Here is a 22,728-nt window from a genome sequence, read left to right as displayed (position 1 = left end):
GATAATGAAAGGTGATGAACATCAAAGTCAACAACCTTCAGGTCCTTTGTACATACTTAAGATCAGTCCATCCCTGAAATTAATTCTTTTTCGGTGCTAGTGGGAACAATGTGCTGAACATACAACTGAATTGGTTCTCAGCAAAGGTTAGATGAACATAGTTTGTATAACAAATCCACAAATTTTTGAAGGAAGTAAGCAAAGAAACCAGTGAACTCTTAAGTGACATTTGTAAGAGTTCATGGGAGTTTAAACAGATTCCTTATCATTGGGAAGCTTCAAACATAACCCCGTTATTTAAAAAAGGATTAAGAGACAAGCTCTGTTACCAGAGATCAGCAACTTTAATACTGATAGTGTACAAAACTCAGAAAGCATGGTAGCTGGAGGACACCTAGAAAAGCCCATGACTAATCAGTAAAGATAATACTTCATTAGACTGGTCTTTGAAACTATTTAAACCACTAAACAGATAAAGGGACACAAAAACCCCCACCCTGGTGAATACAGAGAATTGAATGGAATCAACAATTTTTTTTATACAAGTTATTCTAGATTTTTTTTTTTTTATGAGGGGAAGAAGAGGGAGAAAAGATGGTGTCAAGAATTATGTAACACTCAACTTTAAGAAGTGTGGCATAGAAAAAAAAAACCACCCAAAAAACTTCTCAGTTCTCAGTCTTGAACATCATTGTAGGGTAACAGACTAACATATGGAATCATCCCAGTTTTAGAGGTAAGGAGACAGATACAGGAAGCATCATGATTTGCCTAGTGTTACACAGCAGTATCAGTGGCTCAATAAGGCTAGAATTAAGGTGCTGTTACCCGCTTGGGGCCATGCTTGTGTGCTTTGACCCTACCATCTATCTGTCTTGTTTTAAGGCAAGGGCACCAGGTGCCTTGCTAGCAGGCTCAACCCAGCTTACTCCAATCACCTACCCAAAAGTGAAATCGTTTCCATCAAGATAGACTACTCAGTGCAGGCTACACGAACATGCAGGAACAACCGGTATCCTTGTTGCAGCCCACTGATCTAAGTCATCAGCACATGCAGCTCTTCCGACACATTGCTGCACCCCAGTGATCTTTGTTTTGAAGGAAGAGGTAAACTGCAGACACTCAACTTTCTATTCTGAACCAAGTCTACTAACATCGATTAAACTTCAGTTTACTCAAGCTCCACTCTCAAGAGACCTAAACCATTAAGAGAAAACAACACAGTGAAGCAGAGAGAGAAATTTCACCCCCTAAAATGGCTAAGATCTGGCAAACACTTAAGTCATTAAAAGCAGACCAATCACAGAAGACAACAGATAAACAGTATCAGTATAAGCAACACTATTATTCAGGCCCCTTAATATGCAAAAGGAAGGACAGACTCTGATTTTCCTGTTATCTTAGGGCCAAAGTCAAGTATCATTGTGGTGGAATTTTTTATGCTGCCAGAATAGCTGTAAGGAGACCACACAGGTATGAATGTACTTTCTGGAACAGCTTCTAAAGAACCTCTGAGGTTGAGACATATTTTCTATATAAAAAAAGACACTCAGATCTTACCACTTGCTGCAAAGCGTTGACCCAAAGCTTGTAAGAAAATTGTATGAAGATGACATTGCAACACAAAAAACCCTAAACAAAAAAAAACAGAAGAAACACAAACCCACCTGCCACCCCAAAAAACCCACCCAACAACAACAAAAAAAAAAGCAAAGGGGAAAACCAGAAGTCTTCCTAGGAAAGGAATGCTGATACAGGACACTGGCATATCTTTGCATGAGAAGAATTTTAGCTATATTTAAAGCATTCTGAAATCCACGACCCAGGCCAATGAGAGGAACATTACAATCAGTGACTTAGTCTTTGGTCATCTCTTTCATTGTCACTCTGTTTCAACAGTTAGTGAAGGTATCAAGGAAGATGTTTTGCCTTTGAGATAAGCATGAGAAACGTTTCTTCCTCAAGGTCCAACAACATCCAACGAACTTTTCTGAATGCTCGGTTAGTTGCAGAAGACATGTGTTGTCCTAGGTCATGTCAGCTCTGAAAGCTTCCCTCACTTTTTAACAATTCAAAACAGACGCAGTGAACCGAGCAAGAAGCCCCTGGATTCAAGCTGTATTGTAACTGGATGACTGGGAAAATACATACACCCTATATTACCTTGTAGTAGATGCCAATAATCAGCATGCATATGTTAACGTAGTTTAAGAGAAAAATGTATTTTGTATATTGCTAAAAGCCATTACTTAAAATTAATTTTCAACTTGGAAACAAACTGGGCTAAGTCACCCCTATGGCATGAGTCAGTCAAGTGACAGCTACTTAAACCTAGTGTCAGAGCTCACTAGCAGCAATAGCTGCCTGGTCAGGGTATTCTAGCAGATACTACAGGTACCATGATCACATCGTCACCTTGATCAGCACTTCCACTGAAGGAAGTAACTCTTTGCCAGATTCACTAGTAAGTCTTGCTGAACAACTGCAGGCCGTATGACATCTGCTCTGTATCATGCCAATTTTATGCTGGCCATAACCCACAGCCAAGTTGTAATTTTGTACAGTGTAGCAGGGGAATTAAACCACAGAACTATGAACTTGAACTTCAGCAGCAATTACAGTCATGGCATCCAAAGTGGCACAGTGGTCAAATGGCACCCTTTAATAACAGAAGAATTGCATCAGTTTAGTGATAAAATCCTCTAGTAGGATGGGACAGTATCAAGCAACGTAAACACTTCTGAAAGGAAGCTACTAAAATGACTTATAATTATATGATTGTGTAATTAATAAAATACTAGAGATAAATATGAAAGTACTACTTTTAAACATTTTTTAGCAGTTCTTTTAACATAGAGTTAAATTACTGGAGTAATATATATCAGTTTGTGAAAGGAGATGACAGCTACCATTCTTTTATCCAAAATCTCTGGTTTGGGTTTCATGTTTGGTATTTAACAATTAAGTTATATCCATTAGTAAACCAGAGCACTGAATAAATCCAAGCTAAGATTAAACCTCAGAAAACCCCTCCAAGTTGGGGCTAGGTAAGGAGTTAACAGCTAAAGCAGGTCCTCACTGACTACAAAACTGGTTTTGCTGCTGAAGCAACCTCCTCATAACCACCTAGAGCTGCTGTCCTACTCTAGTAGTAATCAGGGCTCTGAAATTGAGTCTACTGCCTGCCAACGACTTACTCTTGGATTTTTAATTTTTTTTTTAAATGTAAAATGCTGAGTTTTAATTTAGATTGGCTCTCAGAAATGTTACACCTTATAGGCATGTCACAGGTGCTAACATGAACTGTCTAAGCAGAGATCTCCTCTTGGTCTACTCTAGGACAATGCACTAGTCAACTTCTGTGCAACTATGAAGACAGCCTTTCTTTTTGTTTTCCCACATACCTCACACCATATGCATTACAAAAAATGTAAAACCCATGATCAATACTGGGTCCTGTTGGTCTCAGGGAGAAAGACATTGTCTGAGATAAAATGGGTATTTCTTCCCTCATAAGGTGCCAAAGCCCTTAAGTATCTTATTGTGGCTGCTACGGGCAGACTGAGGAGACTACTGGCAAGCGAAGATGCAACAGTCAGTGTAGTAAATTTACTTTGCAGGGGAAGATGCTGCAAGAAAGAAAACAAAAAAGCCACAGCAATGTATGTGACATGGAAGTGAACCAGGGTCCAAGTAGGCTGTGGTATGAACTTTTAGCTTTATAGCTACTGCAGTTTCCTGGGATGTGACTCAACGAGTGTCAGGCTGAGGAGAGCTCCAAGGCAAGCTTCTCAACTCCCTGGGCATGTATTTAAACCACAATGCTATTAGGCAAAAAGTAGAAATTGCTACCGCTTCTTAGCGGTGTTTTTACAACCAATTCAAAACTGCTAATGTGTCAGGCAGGACACAAACTTTTATGTATCTTACATCTGTTTACATGTAGGTACCAACATGTTTCCTAACTTCTACTGCAATTCCAATTTAGGCAAAATTTATTGAGTGCATCACCTATCTCCTCTGACTAGGGCATTTCAGAGTATGCATTGTATGTAAACTCAACACCTAGACAGTTTCAGCCCAATCAGACAGGCTGCCTGGTGTTTTCAGCTGCCTGGAATAGATGGTGCTACAGAGAAAAAGGCATTCCACATTGCTGATTGGGACTCACATGCTGGATTCTGTTCAAGTCTCAAATTAAGCAATCTGGATCCAGCCCTTAAGAGACTCCAACTATTGACTTACCCTTTTGGTCATCCCAGGCCAGAGGATTATGCAGTCTCAACCATTGTACACTCTTGGCTTAGGGCAAAGTGTCAGTGTTTATCATCTCCTCAAAATGATTACTCTACTGATCAGCATTAGTTTATTCTCCTGCATTTCAAAACAAAATAAAACAATGTACTAATCACCCACTGGCACTAAATAATAGTAAAAGACATCAATGTCTGGGGTTAAATGAAAATTAAATACAGAACTGTGCATTATCAATATAGTTCTGGCATCGGTTCATTTTGACACATTGCATGAACTCCTTATTGAGTGCTGTGCACTAGATGTTAAATAGGGAGCTGTGATGTTTTAACTTCTGACCATCTGCTGACATATTACTACACAAATAACAGAAAAGGAATAAGTACCTTTTTCTGATAACATTTACTTAAACTAAGTCATTTAAGAACGCTCAGTAGCCTTCTATAAACTGAACTAATGGTTTCTTGCATTCTCTCTGCTGAACATCAGAGAATCCACACAAGAGGTAAGTCAAGCAGCCTTCCTCTCACTGGAAAGCAAACAGCATCTATCCCCTCTACCTGTCTGCCTGTTCACATGGAAACTGGACAAAACTTCAGAGCTTCAACATTCCTGCATTTAAGTCAAATACATTACAGAGATACATCCAGCACAATTAAAGACATCTCAGTGCCCTAGGTCAGCACACAAATCAACTTAAAGCCCAGCTTCTATCAGCTAAAGTAATTAGAGGGTCACAAGTTGGAACATGTGCTGAACTTGTTTTACATTAAAAACTTATTTTACCAAGACAACAAAGAAAAAGAAAGAATAGCTTAGGTTTTAACTGCTGACCATTCAATTGCCACAATATGTCCACATGAACATTCCTGAGACTTAAAGCACGCTTTTGCAGTGGCATTGAGTTCCCAGAAGTGGTCTACATCAAACATTTCAAGAAAATGAAAAAAAAAAAAACCCAAAAAAACCCCCACCACAACCCGAACCAACCAAAAAACAAACCACTATGTTGGATGAATGAAGTGGGTCCAATCCAGTGCCTCAATACTCAGATGTGATAATATATGCATAGAATGTGAGCTCTAACTGACTTGCCTGGCTTTACTCAGTTTAATTTGAAGTGCTCTTGTTTGCATAGTTAATTATTTTTGCTTACACATAAGCTATAGACAGATAAGGTTTATAAACCTAAAATTTGATAACTCTTCCTTTGTTTACAAATGAGAAAAACTCATACCCATCAGTCCTCCTTAGCAGTACACTTACACGTTTTTCAGCAGCCAAAGACAGAAGAGTAATGTGGACTACTGTTCTTGGGGAGGAAAAAAGCCTCGAGTCTAATTTTAACCAAACCTACTCTCTGCAATAAGATGTGAGGAAAAGAGAGAGAGATTGCCCTCTAGCGTTTAGTCACCAGAGAAAAAAATGCTGTGAAAGATTTTCTCAAGCTCTAGCATAAAGGTTGAGTAAATGTTTGCAGACCTGAATAAGTGTGGTCTTGGCTGCATGAACATACTTACGACTGAAAAATTCATATGTGAAAGGCACTTTAATGACAAACACAGGGGTTTCACTTGGCTTCCTCCCCCTACATTTACTGACTTTGCTGAGCTGGTTTGGATTTAACATGTATCACAGACACTATGATTTATTGAGATCTAAATTACACACGATTACTTTCAGGAGACTGGTGAAAACACAGCTTTTCCTAAGTGAGGGAGAAACATTCAACAGACTGTAGCCATGTAATTTCTGCAAACCCTGTCAGAGCTCTGTTGATCTATTGGCAATGTAAGTAATGTTGGTGGCAGCAAGTATTGCATGGTTTGGTCATTACTGAAACTATGATTATCATATTACTATTGTGTATTATTATGCAATATATTATCTGCATTGAAAACAGATTCAGACTGTCTAAATAAAAAACCCATCAAGTTTCTTTAACTTAAGGAGTCAAAAGGTTACTACTAAGCTATCAAATGGAAAATACATTTTTCTGCAGCCCAAAAGCTTTCAATAGTATTTCCCCTTCATGTATTTGGGCCTAAATATAGTAAACAACTATTTATCAGGGAGAAGAAAAAAAAAAAAGGGGGCAGCAAAGCTAACAACCCTCCCTCCTTCCACCATATCCTGGATGTGCTGGACCACAAGTCCACTTTAGACAGTCTTCTACTCTGCCTCTCCAAATATAAAATTAAAAGCTCTCACGTTATTTTAGTTTCAACTAGTTTTAGGAGTTTGTCATACAGGCTGACATGTAACATGCTTTTATTTCAAAAACTCCAATTAAACACCTAAGACTTTTTGAATTTGCAAACAAAACCACTAGTTTTAAGGCACCATGATTAATTCTTTAGCAGACTTAACCTGAAGGTAAATAAGTTACTGTTATATTAGCACAAATACAATCATGCATGGTTCAGAAGTATGCATGCAGATCAATGGGCACAAGGCAGCAGAGGTGCTAACCTTCTGCATTCTTTAGTAGCAATTCAAGTCAGCACCAGTCAGCTCTAAGCCACAAGACTACTATGATTTTAGCACAGTTATGTGATTTTTACATACACACAAAGTATTAGCTATCCATATACAATGTATGTATACTTACCTGCAAGATTAGCTACTCCCACTCTAGTAGCACATAGCTTAATATACTCAAACAACATTTTTTAAATCAGACTGCCATTTCTCAGAGAAAAATCCTTAAAAATAAAGAACTACCAGACATTTTAATAATAAAAGTAGTATTCTGGGTTTTTTTCTTTGATTCTTTTACAACACAAGGTCTTTCAGAGTCAGAGTTACAGGAGATTTTAAGAAGTTTCATGATACAGCGTAATAAAATCATTAGGAGATACATCAGATTAGCAGTTATAAATTTCCAATCTGAACAGACCAGCTTGTTACTATAAACCCTCTCATTTGACTTCCCATTGAACACAACATTGAAGAGCAAGTACAGTTTGTTCAGAGCTAGTAGCTTTCTAATAGGTGAAAAGACATGTTTGACCCTGTTCTTTCAATGCCATATGTGCCTTCACCTGTAAGTCAGCAGCGTTTGGGAACCCATAAAAGCAGAATACATCTTTCAGGATCAGGCTCTGAATCAGAAACAGTCACTACAAGTCAGAGAAAAGAGCTTGGCAGCCCTAGGGAACTAACTCAGGAGAGCAGCTCTTCAGATTGCAGGGCAGAGCGTTGTGCTGGTTCATCCACCTGGACCACAGGCTGCCCCCAGTGGCCTCCTCCCAGGGTCAACCTGGGAGCAGGAACACGTGGATGAAAGCCACCCTTCCCTCCTGCATTTCTCCCACTCCTCTTCAGCCCTCTCCTCCATCGTGTAAAGGAAGCCCTGCCTCTCTCAGGATGTCACACAGGATAAGATTCTTTCCTCTCATCCTAAGGAAAATAGGAATAAACTGCAGACAGAATCACTCATCCTATGCAGACGTTCCCTGTCTACTCTTAAACAAGTCTGTCAAAAGCACGCTACACTAGTCCTTCCTTGTGGTACTTCTGAAAAGGCAGAAGAACCTACCTACATGAAAGCCCAATTCAGTAGGTCTGAACACAAAATACACATGTAACTTCTTAAAGGATGGACAGCTCAAAATCAGGTCATACAGTAGGAGAAGACTCCGGCTTACATTCATCCCTACCAAAGCAAACCACATTAAATTTGTGACCGAACGGTACGCAACTTTGATCTGAGGACTGATAAAACAGCATCCAGTATATGCATATTGTATTTTCCATTACAACCATACATGAAAGCAAATAAACCAATCTTTCAAAAAATCAGATGATAAAAAAGAAAACCAAAGATAATCTAAAAGGAAGAAATCAAAGGGCTAAGTTTTTTTTCCTCAAATCATCTGCTTCTTAAGAAAGCAAGCCCCCAATTGACCAGACAGGAAAACTTCAATAGGGAGAGCAGACCTTGGGGAAGAGTGACATTAAGGCAGAAAAATATCAAGACACCCATACTGCCTCCCTCAAAAGAACAAAGCAGAAGCAGTTCTCACAGCATAGATATAGCAGGAAACCTCATCTTTGGTTCACTACAAGCATACATATCGATGTCATGGTTACCTACCAGTCTGGTACTGCATGCCAATCCGTGAATATTCCACCTGTACATTGAGCACCACATTCAATGAGATGACCTGCAAGGCTGGGAAAGTGGCATTCAAGTAACTAAATATTTTGTAAAAATCAAGTTTCACAAATCCAGCTTTAAAGTGTAATAGTACAATGGAAATAAAGCTAAATGAGAGAACATTGTATTTTCTCCTCCACAGGGATCTAATATATTTATAAATTACACATTCAACATACCAAGGGATTCTGCAAGTTGAGTAAGAGTTGAAAAGAGTAACTTTTACATGAAAAATCAAATTAATTTACTGAAAAAAAATGAACATCTAAAAATTATCTGACACCAAAAAAAACAAGTTCCGTTAGTCATTTCAAGAAGTCTTTATCTAAATTCAGTGTCTTAGCTGTCTGCACTATGTGTAACTAAATATGCAAAGCCCATTTTTAAATTAAGAGCTATAAGATCTCACTTCCAAGGTGAAGGACAGAATGTATTATGATTATGTATTATCACAATCAAAGATTTGAAAATGACAGTTTATAAACACTCGATGAATTAAGGGAAAAATCCTCATATCTCTATCATCCCCAATTCAGTGGAGCTGGAGTTTATCTCCACATTTATTCTCAAGCAACAGGAGGTCCAAGCATACTACTACTAGGTCTACTCAGGTTACCTTAGTAGTCATTCATGTTTATGGATTTCAACGCAGTCAGATGATGCAGAACATTAAATTAGGTGGCAAAATTTTACCCTATGCTTTCTAGAGCAGATTCCTAACCTTAAGACTCACAAATAGGACTTGCAAACAGGAGTACTGACACTGAGCTTCTGAAAAACCATACAAGGATGCTGACCTCTTACTGAATCTCTTCGTGTGCATCTTTGAGGATAAGACCTTGTACCACCTCAACTATCAACAGTAATGGCCAAACAGAAAAAGCTGGGAGGCACTTGTCTGTACTGTAAGATTTTATCTCATTACACAAAATGGACAGGCAGAGAAAGTTAAGCTGCTAAATAAAATCATTCACTCCTTTCCTCATTTTGTTATTTTAAGTTGGTTCCAGAATGGAATTGAAATTATAGAACATTCAAACAAGAGTGTACTAAGTAAGCCTTAAAAAAAGAAGCCAAAACATAATAAAACATTCAAATAAATCAATTCAATAATAATATGCAGAATCACTAAGTGCTTAAAAGTTCTGTTATCCTAACATTATCTGATATTAAATATAAATTTACCCATTTCTTCTTATATCATTTACCTTCCTGCAGCTAGCAAGTCAAATTCATCCCTATTCCAGCCAAACTAGAAGAAAAAATACAGGTATGTTAAATATATAAAAGTTTCATACAATACAGAAAACTGCACGTGTTCACTGCTTTGAGTAACAATGCATTCAATGTATTTTTACTTAACTGCAGAAATCTAAAGAACAATGACTGGCAGGCACTGTACATGGATTTGAGTTACTATACAGTAAATTAGTAAAAAAGCTCTGATTTCAGTTTTCTTCTTATTAATAAATCCAAATACAAATTCTGAAAATCATACCCTCTTAAAAAAAATGGAAGTGCAATATGCAAATTTTGAATACTATGAATAACCCAGAGGTTTAAAAGCCTAGCATCTATTTTGTGTCATATAAACAAACCACTATTTTTTTCGTCTTTTGAAAGTTATTAGTTCCTGGAGTACTACCAGTCAACCTTAAAAATTGGAAGTATGCTTTCTGTTTCAGTAGCAATTATTTTTCCTCAAGTTCAAGACAGTGCAAGCAATATATTCATTGTTTCTTATTCAGAACTTAACAGAAATCTCCCTAAAACTTTTCAATAAATTAGATAAGGCCTCTCTGGAGTAAATAATACACAATGACATATTTTGAAAATGTAAACACCTAGGAATAAAGTAACAAGTCATAATGTCAATTACAAATGTCAACATTTAATTCTAGATTAGGCAATAATTGACAAGCATGAAGTCAGGAGAGCATGAAGTTTTAGAAATGATGTTTGAAAACAGAGACTAACACACACCCTCTTTTTTTTTTTTTTAAATATGCACCAAGAGAAAGCTTCCACATTTCACAGCGTGTGGTCATTCACGAAAATGTATAACCTATTCAAAATACTTCAGAAAACTACATATCCTGCTTGTATAACTTGTTGAAATTCAAGAAATGTTGCACTGAAATTCAGTCACTTAAAATAAAACTGCTTACCCATTGAAAAAGACCAGCGTCTTAGACCACATGTGCCTCAACCCACTCCCCCCACCATCCCCACCAAAAGAAAGCAAGTTTTGCTATCACCATCTTGTGGTAAAGAAAAATATACTGGTTACTTAACCATGCACGCCAAATTTTAAAGAGACAGAAAAAGAGTAAGAGCAAGATACTGGTAAAACACGGTAAGACTCCCTTAACCTCACCAAAACGCTTCCCAGCTTCATCATGCACAACTTCATTAATATCTCTGCTATAAATTTGAGAAGTGAAAACTAGCATCTTTTCATGCGTGCAAGGAAAAAAGCATCAGGTGCTCATTATTTTGAATTTAGTATCTACATTTTCATAAGGAGCAAAAGTTATCTGACAACGATTGCTGAATATCCATTCACACCTGTTTAATTATCATAAGGAAATTAACTTGTACTTACAGAATGAATGAGTGGTCCTAATACAATCCCACTGTCAACGCATCTTCCCGTCACAACAATATCAGCTCCAAGGTCAAGAGCTCTGCTTATTGGTCTTGCACTACAGATTACAAAACACAACAATAAGTACTTTACTTTTATAAAGCATTATTAAAAAAAAAATCAGTTCCCTACCACACATGGGATAAAAATCACTTTAAAATACCATAGGAAATCAATTAAATCAATTTTAACCAATTTGTCATTTTGTATATACAACAAGAATATTTCAAAAAGCAATCATCAGAACACCCTATCAAATTCAGGTACCTAAATAACACAATTGGAACACTTGTCTTGATGCTCATAGAAACTGTCTTGAATGTAGTACATAAAGGGTCACTGCTATTATCAGCAACAGAAATTAGTAAGTGCTTTTCAGAGACTCATTACTCCTATTTCATTTGTAGATGAGGTATAAAGACAAATATTCTTCAAAGAAAAAGTTTAGTGGATTTGCCCTCCAATTTTAAGCCTTTCAGGTCAATTTCCATAAGTGTTTTTAGAACTTGTAATATCAACCAACTTCAACAAGAACACACGCAATCATTATTTTCAAAGACACTCAGGCAACAGATTTTCCAGATCAGTCAGGTAGGAGTCGGCCCAAGCAAAATTAGTCAGGCTTGAAAATATTCACCCAGGTGAACAGCTTGAGTTTATACATTTTAGTGAGCAAGCTTTGACCAGAGTGTGGGGCTCCTGGCTTCTAAACCCATGCTATCTGCTGGATCCTTCTATTCTTCATGAAACAGGCAGCTTGGAAACACAAGCCACAAACTGTGTGCCTTGGAGAACAAAACCAAGAGTAGCATTCTTCTACAGTTTCTATAGACTTAGCCCTGGTTTTGTCAAAAGGTAAGTTAGAGAGACACAAGTTGTCTTTGTAATGTAAACTGACTACCCCCGCCCCCCCCCCCCCAATGCTACATGAACCAAAGGATACTAGTTAGAACAACAAGCAAATACACAACATACAGAAATAATTTACCATTCTGGGCATAGTGTTAAGTAACAGTCACAGGTAAAAAGCTCAAATTGGGTTTCTACATTCATACATACAGGATACTGATAGAAAAACTGTGTAACTACCTTTAAAAAAAAGGCAGTAAATAAAGCCATTTGACTCTTATTGTCAAAAATGCACTTGAATTCAGTCCACAGAACTCCTAATAGCCCAAGTCAGGAGGGACAGAAGAAACTTCAGGATCAATACCCCAATGCAAATTTTTCAGATGGAGTTTACATACTTGATTCAAGAATCAAACTGTAAACATCAGATTTAGGGAATTAAAAAGTGAACTACATATAGAACTTACAGATTTTACCCAATACACTCTGGTGTTGCTTTGGTTTACAGGTATATATAAATGTACTATTTCCTTTCAAGTAAGCATCCACTGCTGATGCTGTCAAAGAAAAATGTAACTGACTGATTTAAGAGGCTGATAATAGCTTTACATTTCAATGCAAGTCAGATTAAGGGGCCCATAAAGAAATACGGCTTTTATTAGAAAGCCAAGAGTCTACTGTTCTAGCATCTGTTAATGAAGCAGAGACAGAGGTAACATTTCTAAAACATCTCATCTTGATACTAGCCTGCTTTTTTCGTCTCTGCTTTGCATTGCTTTTTTTAATTTGTGACTAAATCATGAATCAGCAGAATTGGAATGAATACTTTCTCACAATTAAAAATATAAAACATTATTTGTTAGATTTCATTTACAGTTACTCTGACTTGCAACATTTGTAGATCATAAGTTTAACAAACAGTGTTTTCTGTTGCTGGATTCTCTAAAGATGAACTTAAAAAGACTCATCTATTAAAAGGTTCTTATTTTACAGAGACAAATACATACTGTATTAGGTACAGCCATACCCTGCTATCTGCCACCGATGCATTTTTGGAAAGTGCAGTAAGACAGAACACAGCAGTTTTTTCCATAAAGATTAACGTAAAAAAGGGAAGACTGTGTGCACAGACTTTAGAAGTATACCGAACAAAGATACATGCAACATGGAGAATGGAAAAGCAAAACCAGGGTCATCATCTGGAAGAGGTGCTGGCTTTTGGGAACACCTGACCATTGTCCCATTTCTCAGTCCTTCCTCCCCTTGATAGACTTGATTGACATTAATTCACCTGAAGAAGCTTATGGTGACAATGAAAATGCAACTGATCATAAAACAGGTAGCTAGAACACCTGCATTTAGAGATTTATGGAAGGCCTTTAGTCTCAACAAGGAGGCAAGGGACATCTTTCAAAATAGTGATCCATCCCAGAAAGCCAGCTTCCAAAATTTCAATGGTACAAAGCCTGGCACACAATTCAGCACAGCCTCATGGAACCTCCTACAGCACTCAGAGCACATCCCAGTACTTTAATTCCTTGGCTGCACTTTTCTGATGACAACATCCTAAACTGCTCCATACAACAGGATACTCTGCAAATGAAACAGGACTTTTGTCATTGCTGTAAACTGAAACTATTCTGACTTGAACTAAAACCTGAGGATTCGCAGGAGATGTAATGCTAAGGAGTCACAACTGGCAAGGTTCTAAATTAAAAGTTTATTTAATTAAATAAATTTAATTAAAGTTTATTATACAACCTTTTTTTTTCCCTGGTAGCCTGAATAATGCAAAGGTGACCCTCACATACTAGGTGGTTCTATGCACAAAACAAACAATTTCACATAGTCAATGTCTTAAAGTTATCTTTCCATAATAAAAACAACTCATTAACATAACTCACCCAAGATACACATTCATGCTATGAATGCTCTCTGGAAATGGTTTGCCGCTCTCTAAATCACTGATACCAGCTCCTTTTAGGTTCTCTTTCTGTTTAAGAACAAACAAAAAGACCAAATCTATTATTATTTCGTAGTATCTACTGTAAGCCTTTTACTACTATTAGACAATAGATCCACTTCATAGCACCTCTAAGCAAAGCATAATCTTTAAAATTAGCAACAACACAAATCAGTTGAATGACTAAAAATCCCTAGGCACACTTTTAACCATAGTGTTCCAGCACACAGAAAAAATAAATCAGTCTTTAAAGAATGCTAGTCCCTTCCCAGACGATCAAGTACAATTTGTTATATTCCCTAGGCTTTTAAATTGTCTTTAATTGCTGTAGGACCAAGTAAATCAAACCCTGCAAGCAGATAACAGCAATGGTAGCATGGCCAGCAAACAAGGTTAATTCTGCAGCTCCAGGTGATATTCAGAATACATTGTGTTTCCAGAGAGGTAGGTAGGGGGGTGGGAGTTTTTGACAACGCATTACGCAGTTTGGAAAACCAGTGGATCCAGGGGCCAGTGACTATTACATAGACTCAATGCCTAATGCTAGTTACAGGGGGAAACTATAGTTTGGAAAAAACTTCCACTTTGAATTTATTTGGTGTTCTATGGTAAGAACTGAAATCCTCCAAGCCACAAATAACACTTCCTAGTGTAATTTATGGTGTTTGGTATCAACAGTAAGATTTGTCTGCAGTAAAAGCTATCTCTTTTTTGTTCTTGTAAGATACATACTGACAATAGCATAGAAAATCATCCATTTCAGATCAGAACCAATTCTCAGCTCAAATAGCAACCATTTCACTGTCATACCAGTAATGAGATTCTGGACCACTGATGCTAAAGTAATTTCAGTATGGCAGAAGTTTCTTGAAAGGAAGTCCAAGCACTGCACATAATTTGCAAATAAAGAATCTTACTTGACCATCTTCCACATTCAATAGCATGCAAGGAGTAACAAGAGCCTACATAGATAAATAATTTTCCAAGTTACAGGCAGATATTTAACCACAGTGCAAACCTATCCCCTCTTAACCACTATCAAGGTATAAACTGCTTTCACAGTATCTTTTCAGATATGGCCGATGCTTTTTGCTGAACCAGACTTCATATATAAAGCATCATCCTTTAAATCAAAAAAGCTATATATTTCATCTCCAGATTTCAAAGGGGTTTTTAAATATTAAAACTTAATCCTCCCACTTAATATTACTGTACTGGCCATAAACTAATTACTTTAAAAGAGAAAAACAGCTATGTGTAAACAAAATAGCAACAGGCAATGCCTGTAAAACTATTAAAAACAGCTAGAAGGGATGAACATTTGAACACATTGTAACTACACCACATTTTGATTTATGAGATTTAACACTCAGGATTATTTAGTTTAGGCAGAAACAATAAGTAACAGCACACCCCAGCTTCTCCTGAAGAGCAAGCAGACCTTAGATCAGATTCACAGTTTGCTTCAAAAAGCTAAACAGCAGATCTCATAAAATTCACCCCCACCACACACTAAATATAAGATGTGCCAAGAATTGTTTTCATGCATTAAAAAAAAGAAAAATAAAGCAACAATTTTTAGATGCTTTTAACAGTAGAAGGCTACTGCATAAAGATACACAAAGTAAGTTCCTACAGGACAGTAAATGTCACCTTCATATTATATAGAATAAATAATTTCCACAATGTCACTAAGCCTTAAGACAAAGTAAAATACCTCACTCATTAGGTCATCTCCAGCAACAACAGCTATTTTCAAATCAACATCTGCTTTCTTTGCTACCTCCTGAAGGGCAGCTGCACAAGCATGTGGATTAATTCCACCAGCATTACTGATGACACGAACACCTAAACAAAAAAGACAAGTTCAGTTCAGCAGCATCAGTCACTTGTATTTTAAAAACTTAAAAGTGTGCTGAAACACAAGCAAGATAGCATCTTTGCAAGGTGTCAGATATCTAATCAAGTAAAGTACTAAAGTCACATTAAAATATGAAGACTATTTAATCTGTGAAAGGATCAGAGTAAGCCAATGCAAAGTTGTTAACAGAAAAACAATTCTTATAGATACTTCTCATCTTTCCTTTATGCATGAAAGGAGAAGGTGACCAAAGAGACATACATGATGAGGCAGACAGACACTATCAAAACAACTCCTACAGGAACAGTATTTGACACCAGTCATTCAAGCATCCATGCTCTCCAAACAACTGCATTTTAGCAGAAACATGCATCTATCTCTATAAATTCCAGAATGTGTTAGCAAGGTATTGGGTACTTAGAAGTAACTCCTTTTCTCTTCTCAAGCTCAGAAAGCTGTGAAGCTATACTAATGTAAACAGAAGAAAAGTGATATTCTAGAACTATACAGGAACGTTGAAAAACTTTTAGATTGCATTGAAAACATCTAGATCTCACATTTTAACAAAGATCTGTAAAGCAATCTTCCATTCACAAATTAAAGCTACAATAAGAAATACATGGAGATATAGGTATATACTTATAATTAGAGCAAGCATTTCAAATTAACCCAATTTAAATGTCACCATCAGATCTGCACTTCACATCTATTATGATGGGATTTTTGTTTAAATCATTATTCCCAGAGGGCAGCCAAACGCTGGAGTGAAAAATAGCAGTTTGTAAGAATAGCAACTATACAAAACCCACCTAAGCAACTGAACTTAGTTAACATACAAATTGACACAGGGAGTAGCATACCTTTCCTGTGAATATCTTTTATATAGGGAGCCATGGCAGTAGAGACAAAATCCGGAATGTAACCTAAAAGCTGAAATAATTAAGAGCTGTAATGATTTGTTATGGCTAAGTAAATCCAATCCCTTTTCTTGGTTAAGGGAAAAGGGAAAATAAGGGAGAACAACTAGCTCTCAAAACGCTTGGATCATGCTATGGAAAAGGACAGGAACGCTTTTACTAGATGAAACTGAATACATGAAAATAAATGCATGCGAGGCATATACAAAAGCAAACATGTCCCCAGAACCTGACATGTTTTTTTAAGCAGACTCTGAGCGTGATCTGGTTTGGAGGAGAGCTGGGCAGGTCCCGGAGCCCACCCAGCCCCTCTCGCCTGGGCCAAGCCGGGACGCTGGGGCTGGGCAACGGCTCCCGGCGGCTACTTACGGGAGACCGGGCTTTGGCGGCCGTCAGCAGCGACATGGTGATCTCGGAGAGGTAATCGAAGACGAGGAAATCCAGCTTCCCTCCGTACAGCAGCTGCGGCACTGGCGGGACAGGGGAGAACCTGCCGTTAGCACCGCGGTACCCTCACCCCACCCGGCCGCAGACCGGGGGGGCTGCCCGGCGCCGGGGCCAGCGCCCGGCGGTCCCGGCCCGCCCTAACCGCCGCGGGGCAGAGCCGAGGCCCGCCGGGCCGTTCCGCCTCTGCCCTTGGTGACGGCCTTGCGGGCGGCTCGGCTCGGCCCGCCCCGCCCGAGCGTGCGGCGGCAGCCCCGGCCCGGCCGCTTACGCAACGGTGCTGTTTGCGGAGCCAGCAGCCCGACCGGAGGCTTCACCAGGCCTCAGCGTCCCAACGACCGCTCCCGCCGCCCGGCTGGATCTCCCCGCTGCCCCCGCCGCCGTCCCCGAGCCACCGCCTACCTGAAGCCGCCGTGTCCCCCCAGAAGCCCGAAGCACAGCCGATGCGCACCGCAGCGCCCGCCGGGGGCTCGGAGCCACTGCTGCGCTGCCTGCTCCAGCGGGGCGGTCGGGCCGCAGCCCCCAGGAGCCGCGGCCCCCGAAGCCCCAGCAGCGTAGCGCAGCTCATGGTGGCAGCGGGCGGGCGGACTTATGGGCACCGCCCCTGGCTGAGGCCCGGGTCCGCCCCGCGGCCGCCCCGGCCCGGCCCAACCCACCGCAGCGGCCTAAGAGATGCTGGGGGTGTGTTGGGGGTCTGCAGAGCTGGCTGGGGAAAGGGACGGGAGGTGGTTTATAAACCCCTTTGTGGGGGAAAATGACAGGAGCTCAGGGAGTCCCCGCTCGGCCCGGCTGGCCCGCTTTGTTCAACACGTTAGCGCCAGGCAGTTGAACGTCGGTGATGGCGGCATGCCAGGATGCACCTAATCGGGCGTCTGTGGTTTGATTCTGGTTTTATTCTGGCCCATGCAGGGCGTGGATCAATGCCCGGTGGGTTTGGGGCTGCCGCATACCTGAAGGGCTGCAGCGTTGGCAAGGGCACCCCGTCACTACCGAGCCACCACGAGTGGGGTGCGGGGGCTAACCCCTAAAGTGGAAACCTCATTCAGGCATGTAGTGATGTCAAAAGCATGTCAGTCTGGTTATGAAATTTTTATGAAATATGTTCCGCCTCCCCTAAATAAAAAAGTGCATTTATTAAAAAATAAGGCTTTCTGTAGGAGTACGTATCTCAGTTTTGACAGGAAGGGTTTCTCAGGTCCCGGACTGAATTTCTAGTCAGGGGACATGAGGTAAACATCACCAAACCAGCAAATTCCCCAGTACAGGAGGAGGAATGATTTCCCAGTCCTGAAGTCTGGATCAGAGGGCTGTCTTTGAACGTCTCCACAGAGGGCTAACTGCGTAGAGGTACTTCAGAGTGGCTCCCTGGCTAGAGAAAACCCACATCGTTCGTCAGATATGAGAAGGACTGTGAATAGGAGTCTTACATGCTGATCTGGTGCAGTAACTGCTAGGTCTGCCTTAACATGTACGCTTTGATTCTAAGTGGTTTTGACTAATCTTTTGCAAATGAAACATTAATAATATTTGGTATCTTTGCAGGAACACTGAAAAATATAACGTTCAGTGTGACACTGACAATGCTAAAGATATGATGACAAGAGATGGTTTTACTGACGTAAAGAGTAGCCATGTTGAAAATATTTAAGTACTTTTGAAAATTATTGATAAAGCATCCAATTAGATTAATTTCTAATTGCAGTTAGAAATGATGCAGTTGAGAGAAGATAGAAAATAATCATGCTGTGATCTTAGAATTTGGTTCTTATTTAGGGAGGTGCAATGTTTTCCTATTGCAAAAAGGCCATAAAGCACCATCTTCTAACCTTCTCAGTACCTAAAACATGATGAACAATTACTGTACTGAGTTATTAAATAGGCAGAACCAAGGATGTCACAGAGAAAGAAAAGATGGTTCCCTACACATAGAGAGGACCTAACTTTTGATTATTAAATCATTAAAGTATTTAATTATGATGTCGAAAGCTTGGCAGGTTTTGAGTCCCTATAAACTAGTAAACATCCAAATAATCACAGTGGGGAAAAAAACCCCAAACAAACATGTTGTGTATACATAGCTGACTCCAAATAGCTTTGTCCTAAATATACCAATGTATATTTATTGTTGCTCCTTAAAGTAAACTTTGAAGCAAGAACCAGGAAGAGCACAGTCTGGTACAAAATACAGCCATAAAAACAAACTCTTTCTGTAGTTAAATTTTAAAGCATCTTCCGTGTGCATTTCGATGTGGAATACATTGCAGTAAGATTCCAACACACTGTAATGTAGCAGGAAATATGGCTGATCCTCGGCAAGTCTTGCAACGGGCTCAAATCCTGTGGTGAAATTCAAATGCAGTTTACCTTGGCTGAGACTCTGTAATCAACATCCTGCAGTCCTCACTCAGTTCTGTGCTTAAACATATCCAAAATAAATGCCAATCACTAACAAACATAATCATTTATAACCCATGAATGTAAGTAAAACTCCCGCTGAAATGGGTTGGGCCAAGATTTCATGCTGCAAAACTGAATTTCTGGACATGAGAAGACAAGACTGCTCAACCACAGCAAACCAGAGGCCGGTAGATGGCTGTGTTTCACCACCGTCCGCACCCGCCTCGCATACAAAACTCATCCCCGGCCGCAAAAAGTGTCATCTGCTCCTGCCACCATCCCCTGTGCTGTCTGCACCATGCAGAGAGGCAAATGTGTGCATTTCATCCCAGGTGAACAAGTGCATTTTAGCTATATTAAGATATAAATATTCACATGCACATGTGTACATTGGTAGAAGAGTCTTGGAATCTAGAAGGTGCTTTATTCTTTTAACTCCTTTCAAACATTTTCGTGGCATGGATTTTGACAGCAACTGCCCATGGTTCTGTGAAGGGCTGGATCTTGCTTTGTCAGAAACCATTTTAAGGCCCTTAGGGAGCCTTAAATACAATTTTAGCAAATTTGCATACGGATGTTTACGTGTGTGAGAGAGAATTAATATCTATTAATATCTTAGTATAAAATACTAAGACACATCTATTAGTTGATCTGCCGAAAACACGAGGAAAGGATTTAGGATTGTTTCGTTATTCGCAATGGTGCACTAAAGAGCTGAAGGGATCAAAGCCAGTATTCTGTTGGTTCCCCAGCGAAATGTGTTTCTTACTCAATTTAGAATTGTGCATAAGTAAGTAGGCTATTTAATGAGCTTGTTGAGGCTCCAACAAAAGAATCCATTTTATCGCTGAGAGTAATTTGTACACTCCATTTCCTCCATTTGATTAGACAGATGTTTTACTGAAAATAAAGACTAAGTTTCATTGTCATCGTTGTGATTCCATCATGAGCAGTAATGATTAGCTCAGATCCCATTGTTTACACACAAGGTTAGGATTGGTTTGATGAAAATAGAGGCAAGTTATTTAGAGGCTCTTTTCCCGGTAGGCTTGGGAATCAATGTTCTGCAATGGTCAAGTCTTAATTTTGAGATTTTGACCTTTATGTGATTTAACAGGTTTTCAAAACAGTGTATTGCTCTTTGAGGACATGAGATGGCACTGTGTGGTTGTCAGTGAAGCTCAGAAGAAGCTACAGTCAGTAACATGCCCATGTGAAATTCACACACGGAGGTGCTAGTAAAAAACTTGACTGTATCTGTGGCCTATATAGGGGATATGGGTCAACAATAATAGACACTCTGTCACATGGTAGGAGGATTTTTAATTCATCTCATAAACTGTGAGAAGGAAGGAGGAAAAAAATCATCTGGCTTTAATTTTTACTCTGGAGAAAGAAAAAGGTTTACAGAGTAAAAAAAAAAAAAAAAATAATTAAAGCATATATTTTTCCTGTTCGTAGGTCAGTCTGAGATTCACAGTTTCCTTCAGTGACCCTAAATACTTAGATTTACTTTTATTATGCTAGTGCCATTAATGTTTCAAATGTAGACCTGTGCTTCCCTCCCTGTGAAGAGATTTGTGCACCAGCATGGAGCACAGATGATGTGTAAAGGGAATATGAAATTCATTGTTCTACTACCATCATCCTGAATTAATAGTGTTCAGAGCTAATCCTGGAAGTCAGGACAGACAATGCAGAGTACATTTTTCCAAAGCAAATATACTTTCCATTATTTTTCTAGGATTTTTCTGACAGTCCAGTTTCCTCTGATTGCTTAAAAAAGTACAAGCAAAGTATTCACAGGCCAGGGTTTTACTGTGAAATATATTACATTTTTCACTGGGTTTCCTTTAATGTCACTGTAAATAAGTTCCTGTCCAAACCAATATTATCAGCGGATACTGACAAATAGTTTAGTTTATCAAGTAGGCTCTGTTTAGTTTATTGAGGCTCTGTCCTCTCAAGTAATTACAAAATATTCAGCAAATATTTGAATTTATTGCTTATCTCATTCCCACAAATTCGTGCATCTCTTTGTTTAACAAACGGAGTTCACTGCTCTTGCCCTCAAGGTAAAGCATGCATTGCAATCTCTCTTTTGCAGACAGTCTGAAAACCAACCTTTTCTAAGTGGATCAACAATTGAAAATGATCTCTGTAAATCAGTAAAGGGAGAGAATTTGAGATGTTGTACCTAGTACCCCTATATGAGGCACAAACAACTCAAAGCTCAATAAACTGATCCCAACGCATGGTTTGGGGCGTTGTAGTAAGTTTAGTAGATTTTTAGCATGTTGATGCATAACATCCTATACTCTGGGACTCAGAAAAACCTCAGCTGTGACAAAGAAATAATGTATATAATCTTCTGAACTATATTGATTTTGTTCCTTTATATCACATCTCTGTTGCTCTTAGGAGATATGCTCTCTCTTAATTCCTTAAGATTTGAATGAAGTTTAAATAAAATCTGAAATGTTTCAAAGTAAGCAAACAAGCACTAAAAAGAAAGACTACAGGATTTTTAAATAATGAGATAATAGCTCATTCAAACTATCAAACATCTGGCTTATTGTCCTGAGGTATTTTCAGAAGCACTTTAATGATGAAGTGCCCTGATTTTTGGCCTTTTTGATTGTTAATTACTTTTGAAATTTTGTTTGCAATAATATTTGAAATCAAAATAAGACAAATTAGCTACATAAAAATTGATTATTCTTTGCAGAAATCAAAAGGTCTTTTATATTGCTATATTCTGTAGAAAAAGTGCTGGGGAAAATGACCACCAGAATATGAGTCACAATGCAAATGACTTTTAGCAATTATACATCAGTGGAGTTTCCCTGCTTAGATTTAAAAAACCCAATAATATCCCACCATTATTTAAGAATACATTCTAAAGCAAATGAAAGTATCTTTTCTGTATCCACGGTCTGCATGCAGCAAAATATCCCATGAATTCTTTCCCATATGGAAAGCCACAGCTGGCACAAAATACATACATTTCATACTTTTCCTCAGAAACAGAACCATTTCCAGCGTGTATTTGAACAGAAACATAGTAAATAGCTGTGCTAGTGTCATCACTGAAAAGAAATTAAAGCCTGTCCCATGCAGAGCAACTGAGTGTTGCTGACTCAGGAATGCTCCAGGCATTTCACTTCGGGAAGGATGAGGAAGAAGCCTGTTGCACAGAGTAGACTATCCGATTGGCAAAAATGTTACCATTTA

The 22,728-nt window shown here is 38.9% G+C and overlaps 1 protein-coding gene across 3 annotated transcripts in view; it reads right to left on the bottom strand.

The window, feature by feature from the left end:
- LOC104642559 (uncharacterized) overlaps nucleotides 1–17,700 on the bottom strand; it is a 65,780-nt gene extending 48,080 nt beyond the window's left edge. For all 3 annotated transcript variants that reach the window (XM_075751752.1, XM_075751753.1, XM_075751754.1), the window contains exons 1-8: nucleotides 17,500–17,700; nucleotides 17,023–17,123; nucleotides 16,597–16,666; nucleotides 15,593–15,723; nucleotides 13,817–13,905; nucleotides 11,022–11,121; nucleotides 9,625–9,668; nucleotides 8,354–8,431 (exon numbers count right to left, since the gene is read on the bottom strand). In XM_075751752.1, coding sequence (XP_075607867.1) covers nucleotides 8,354–8,431; nucleotides 9,625–9,668; nucleotides 11,022–11,121; nucleotides 13,817–13,905; nucleotides 15,593–15,723; nucleotides 16,597–16,666; nucleotides 17,023–17,123; nucleotides 17,500–17,665 — 779 coding nt within the window. In that variant the 5' untranslated portion in view covers nucleotides 17,666–17,700. The remainder of the gene's footprint in view (nucleotides 1–8,353; nucleotides 8,432–9,624; nucleotides 9,669–11,021; nucleotides 11,122–13,816; nucleotides 13,906–15,592; nucleotides 15,724–16,596; nucleotides 16,667–17,022; nucleotides 17,124–17,499) is intronic.
- Between the last annotated feature and the right edge of the window lie 5,028 nt (nucleotides 17,701–22,728).

This window comes from Balearica regulorum, chromosome 4 (genome assembly GCF_011004875.1).
Source record: "Balearica regulorum gibbericeps isolate bBalReg1 chromosome 4, bBalReg1.pri, whole genome shotgun sequence".
NCBI classification, from domain to species: Eukaryota; Metazoa; Chordata; class Aves; order Gruiformes; family Gruidae; genus Balearica; species Balearica regulorum.
This window is presented reverse-complemented; position numbering and strand designations above follow the sequence as displayed.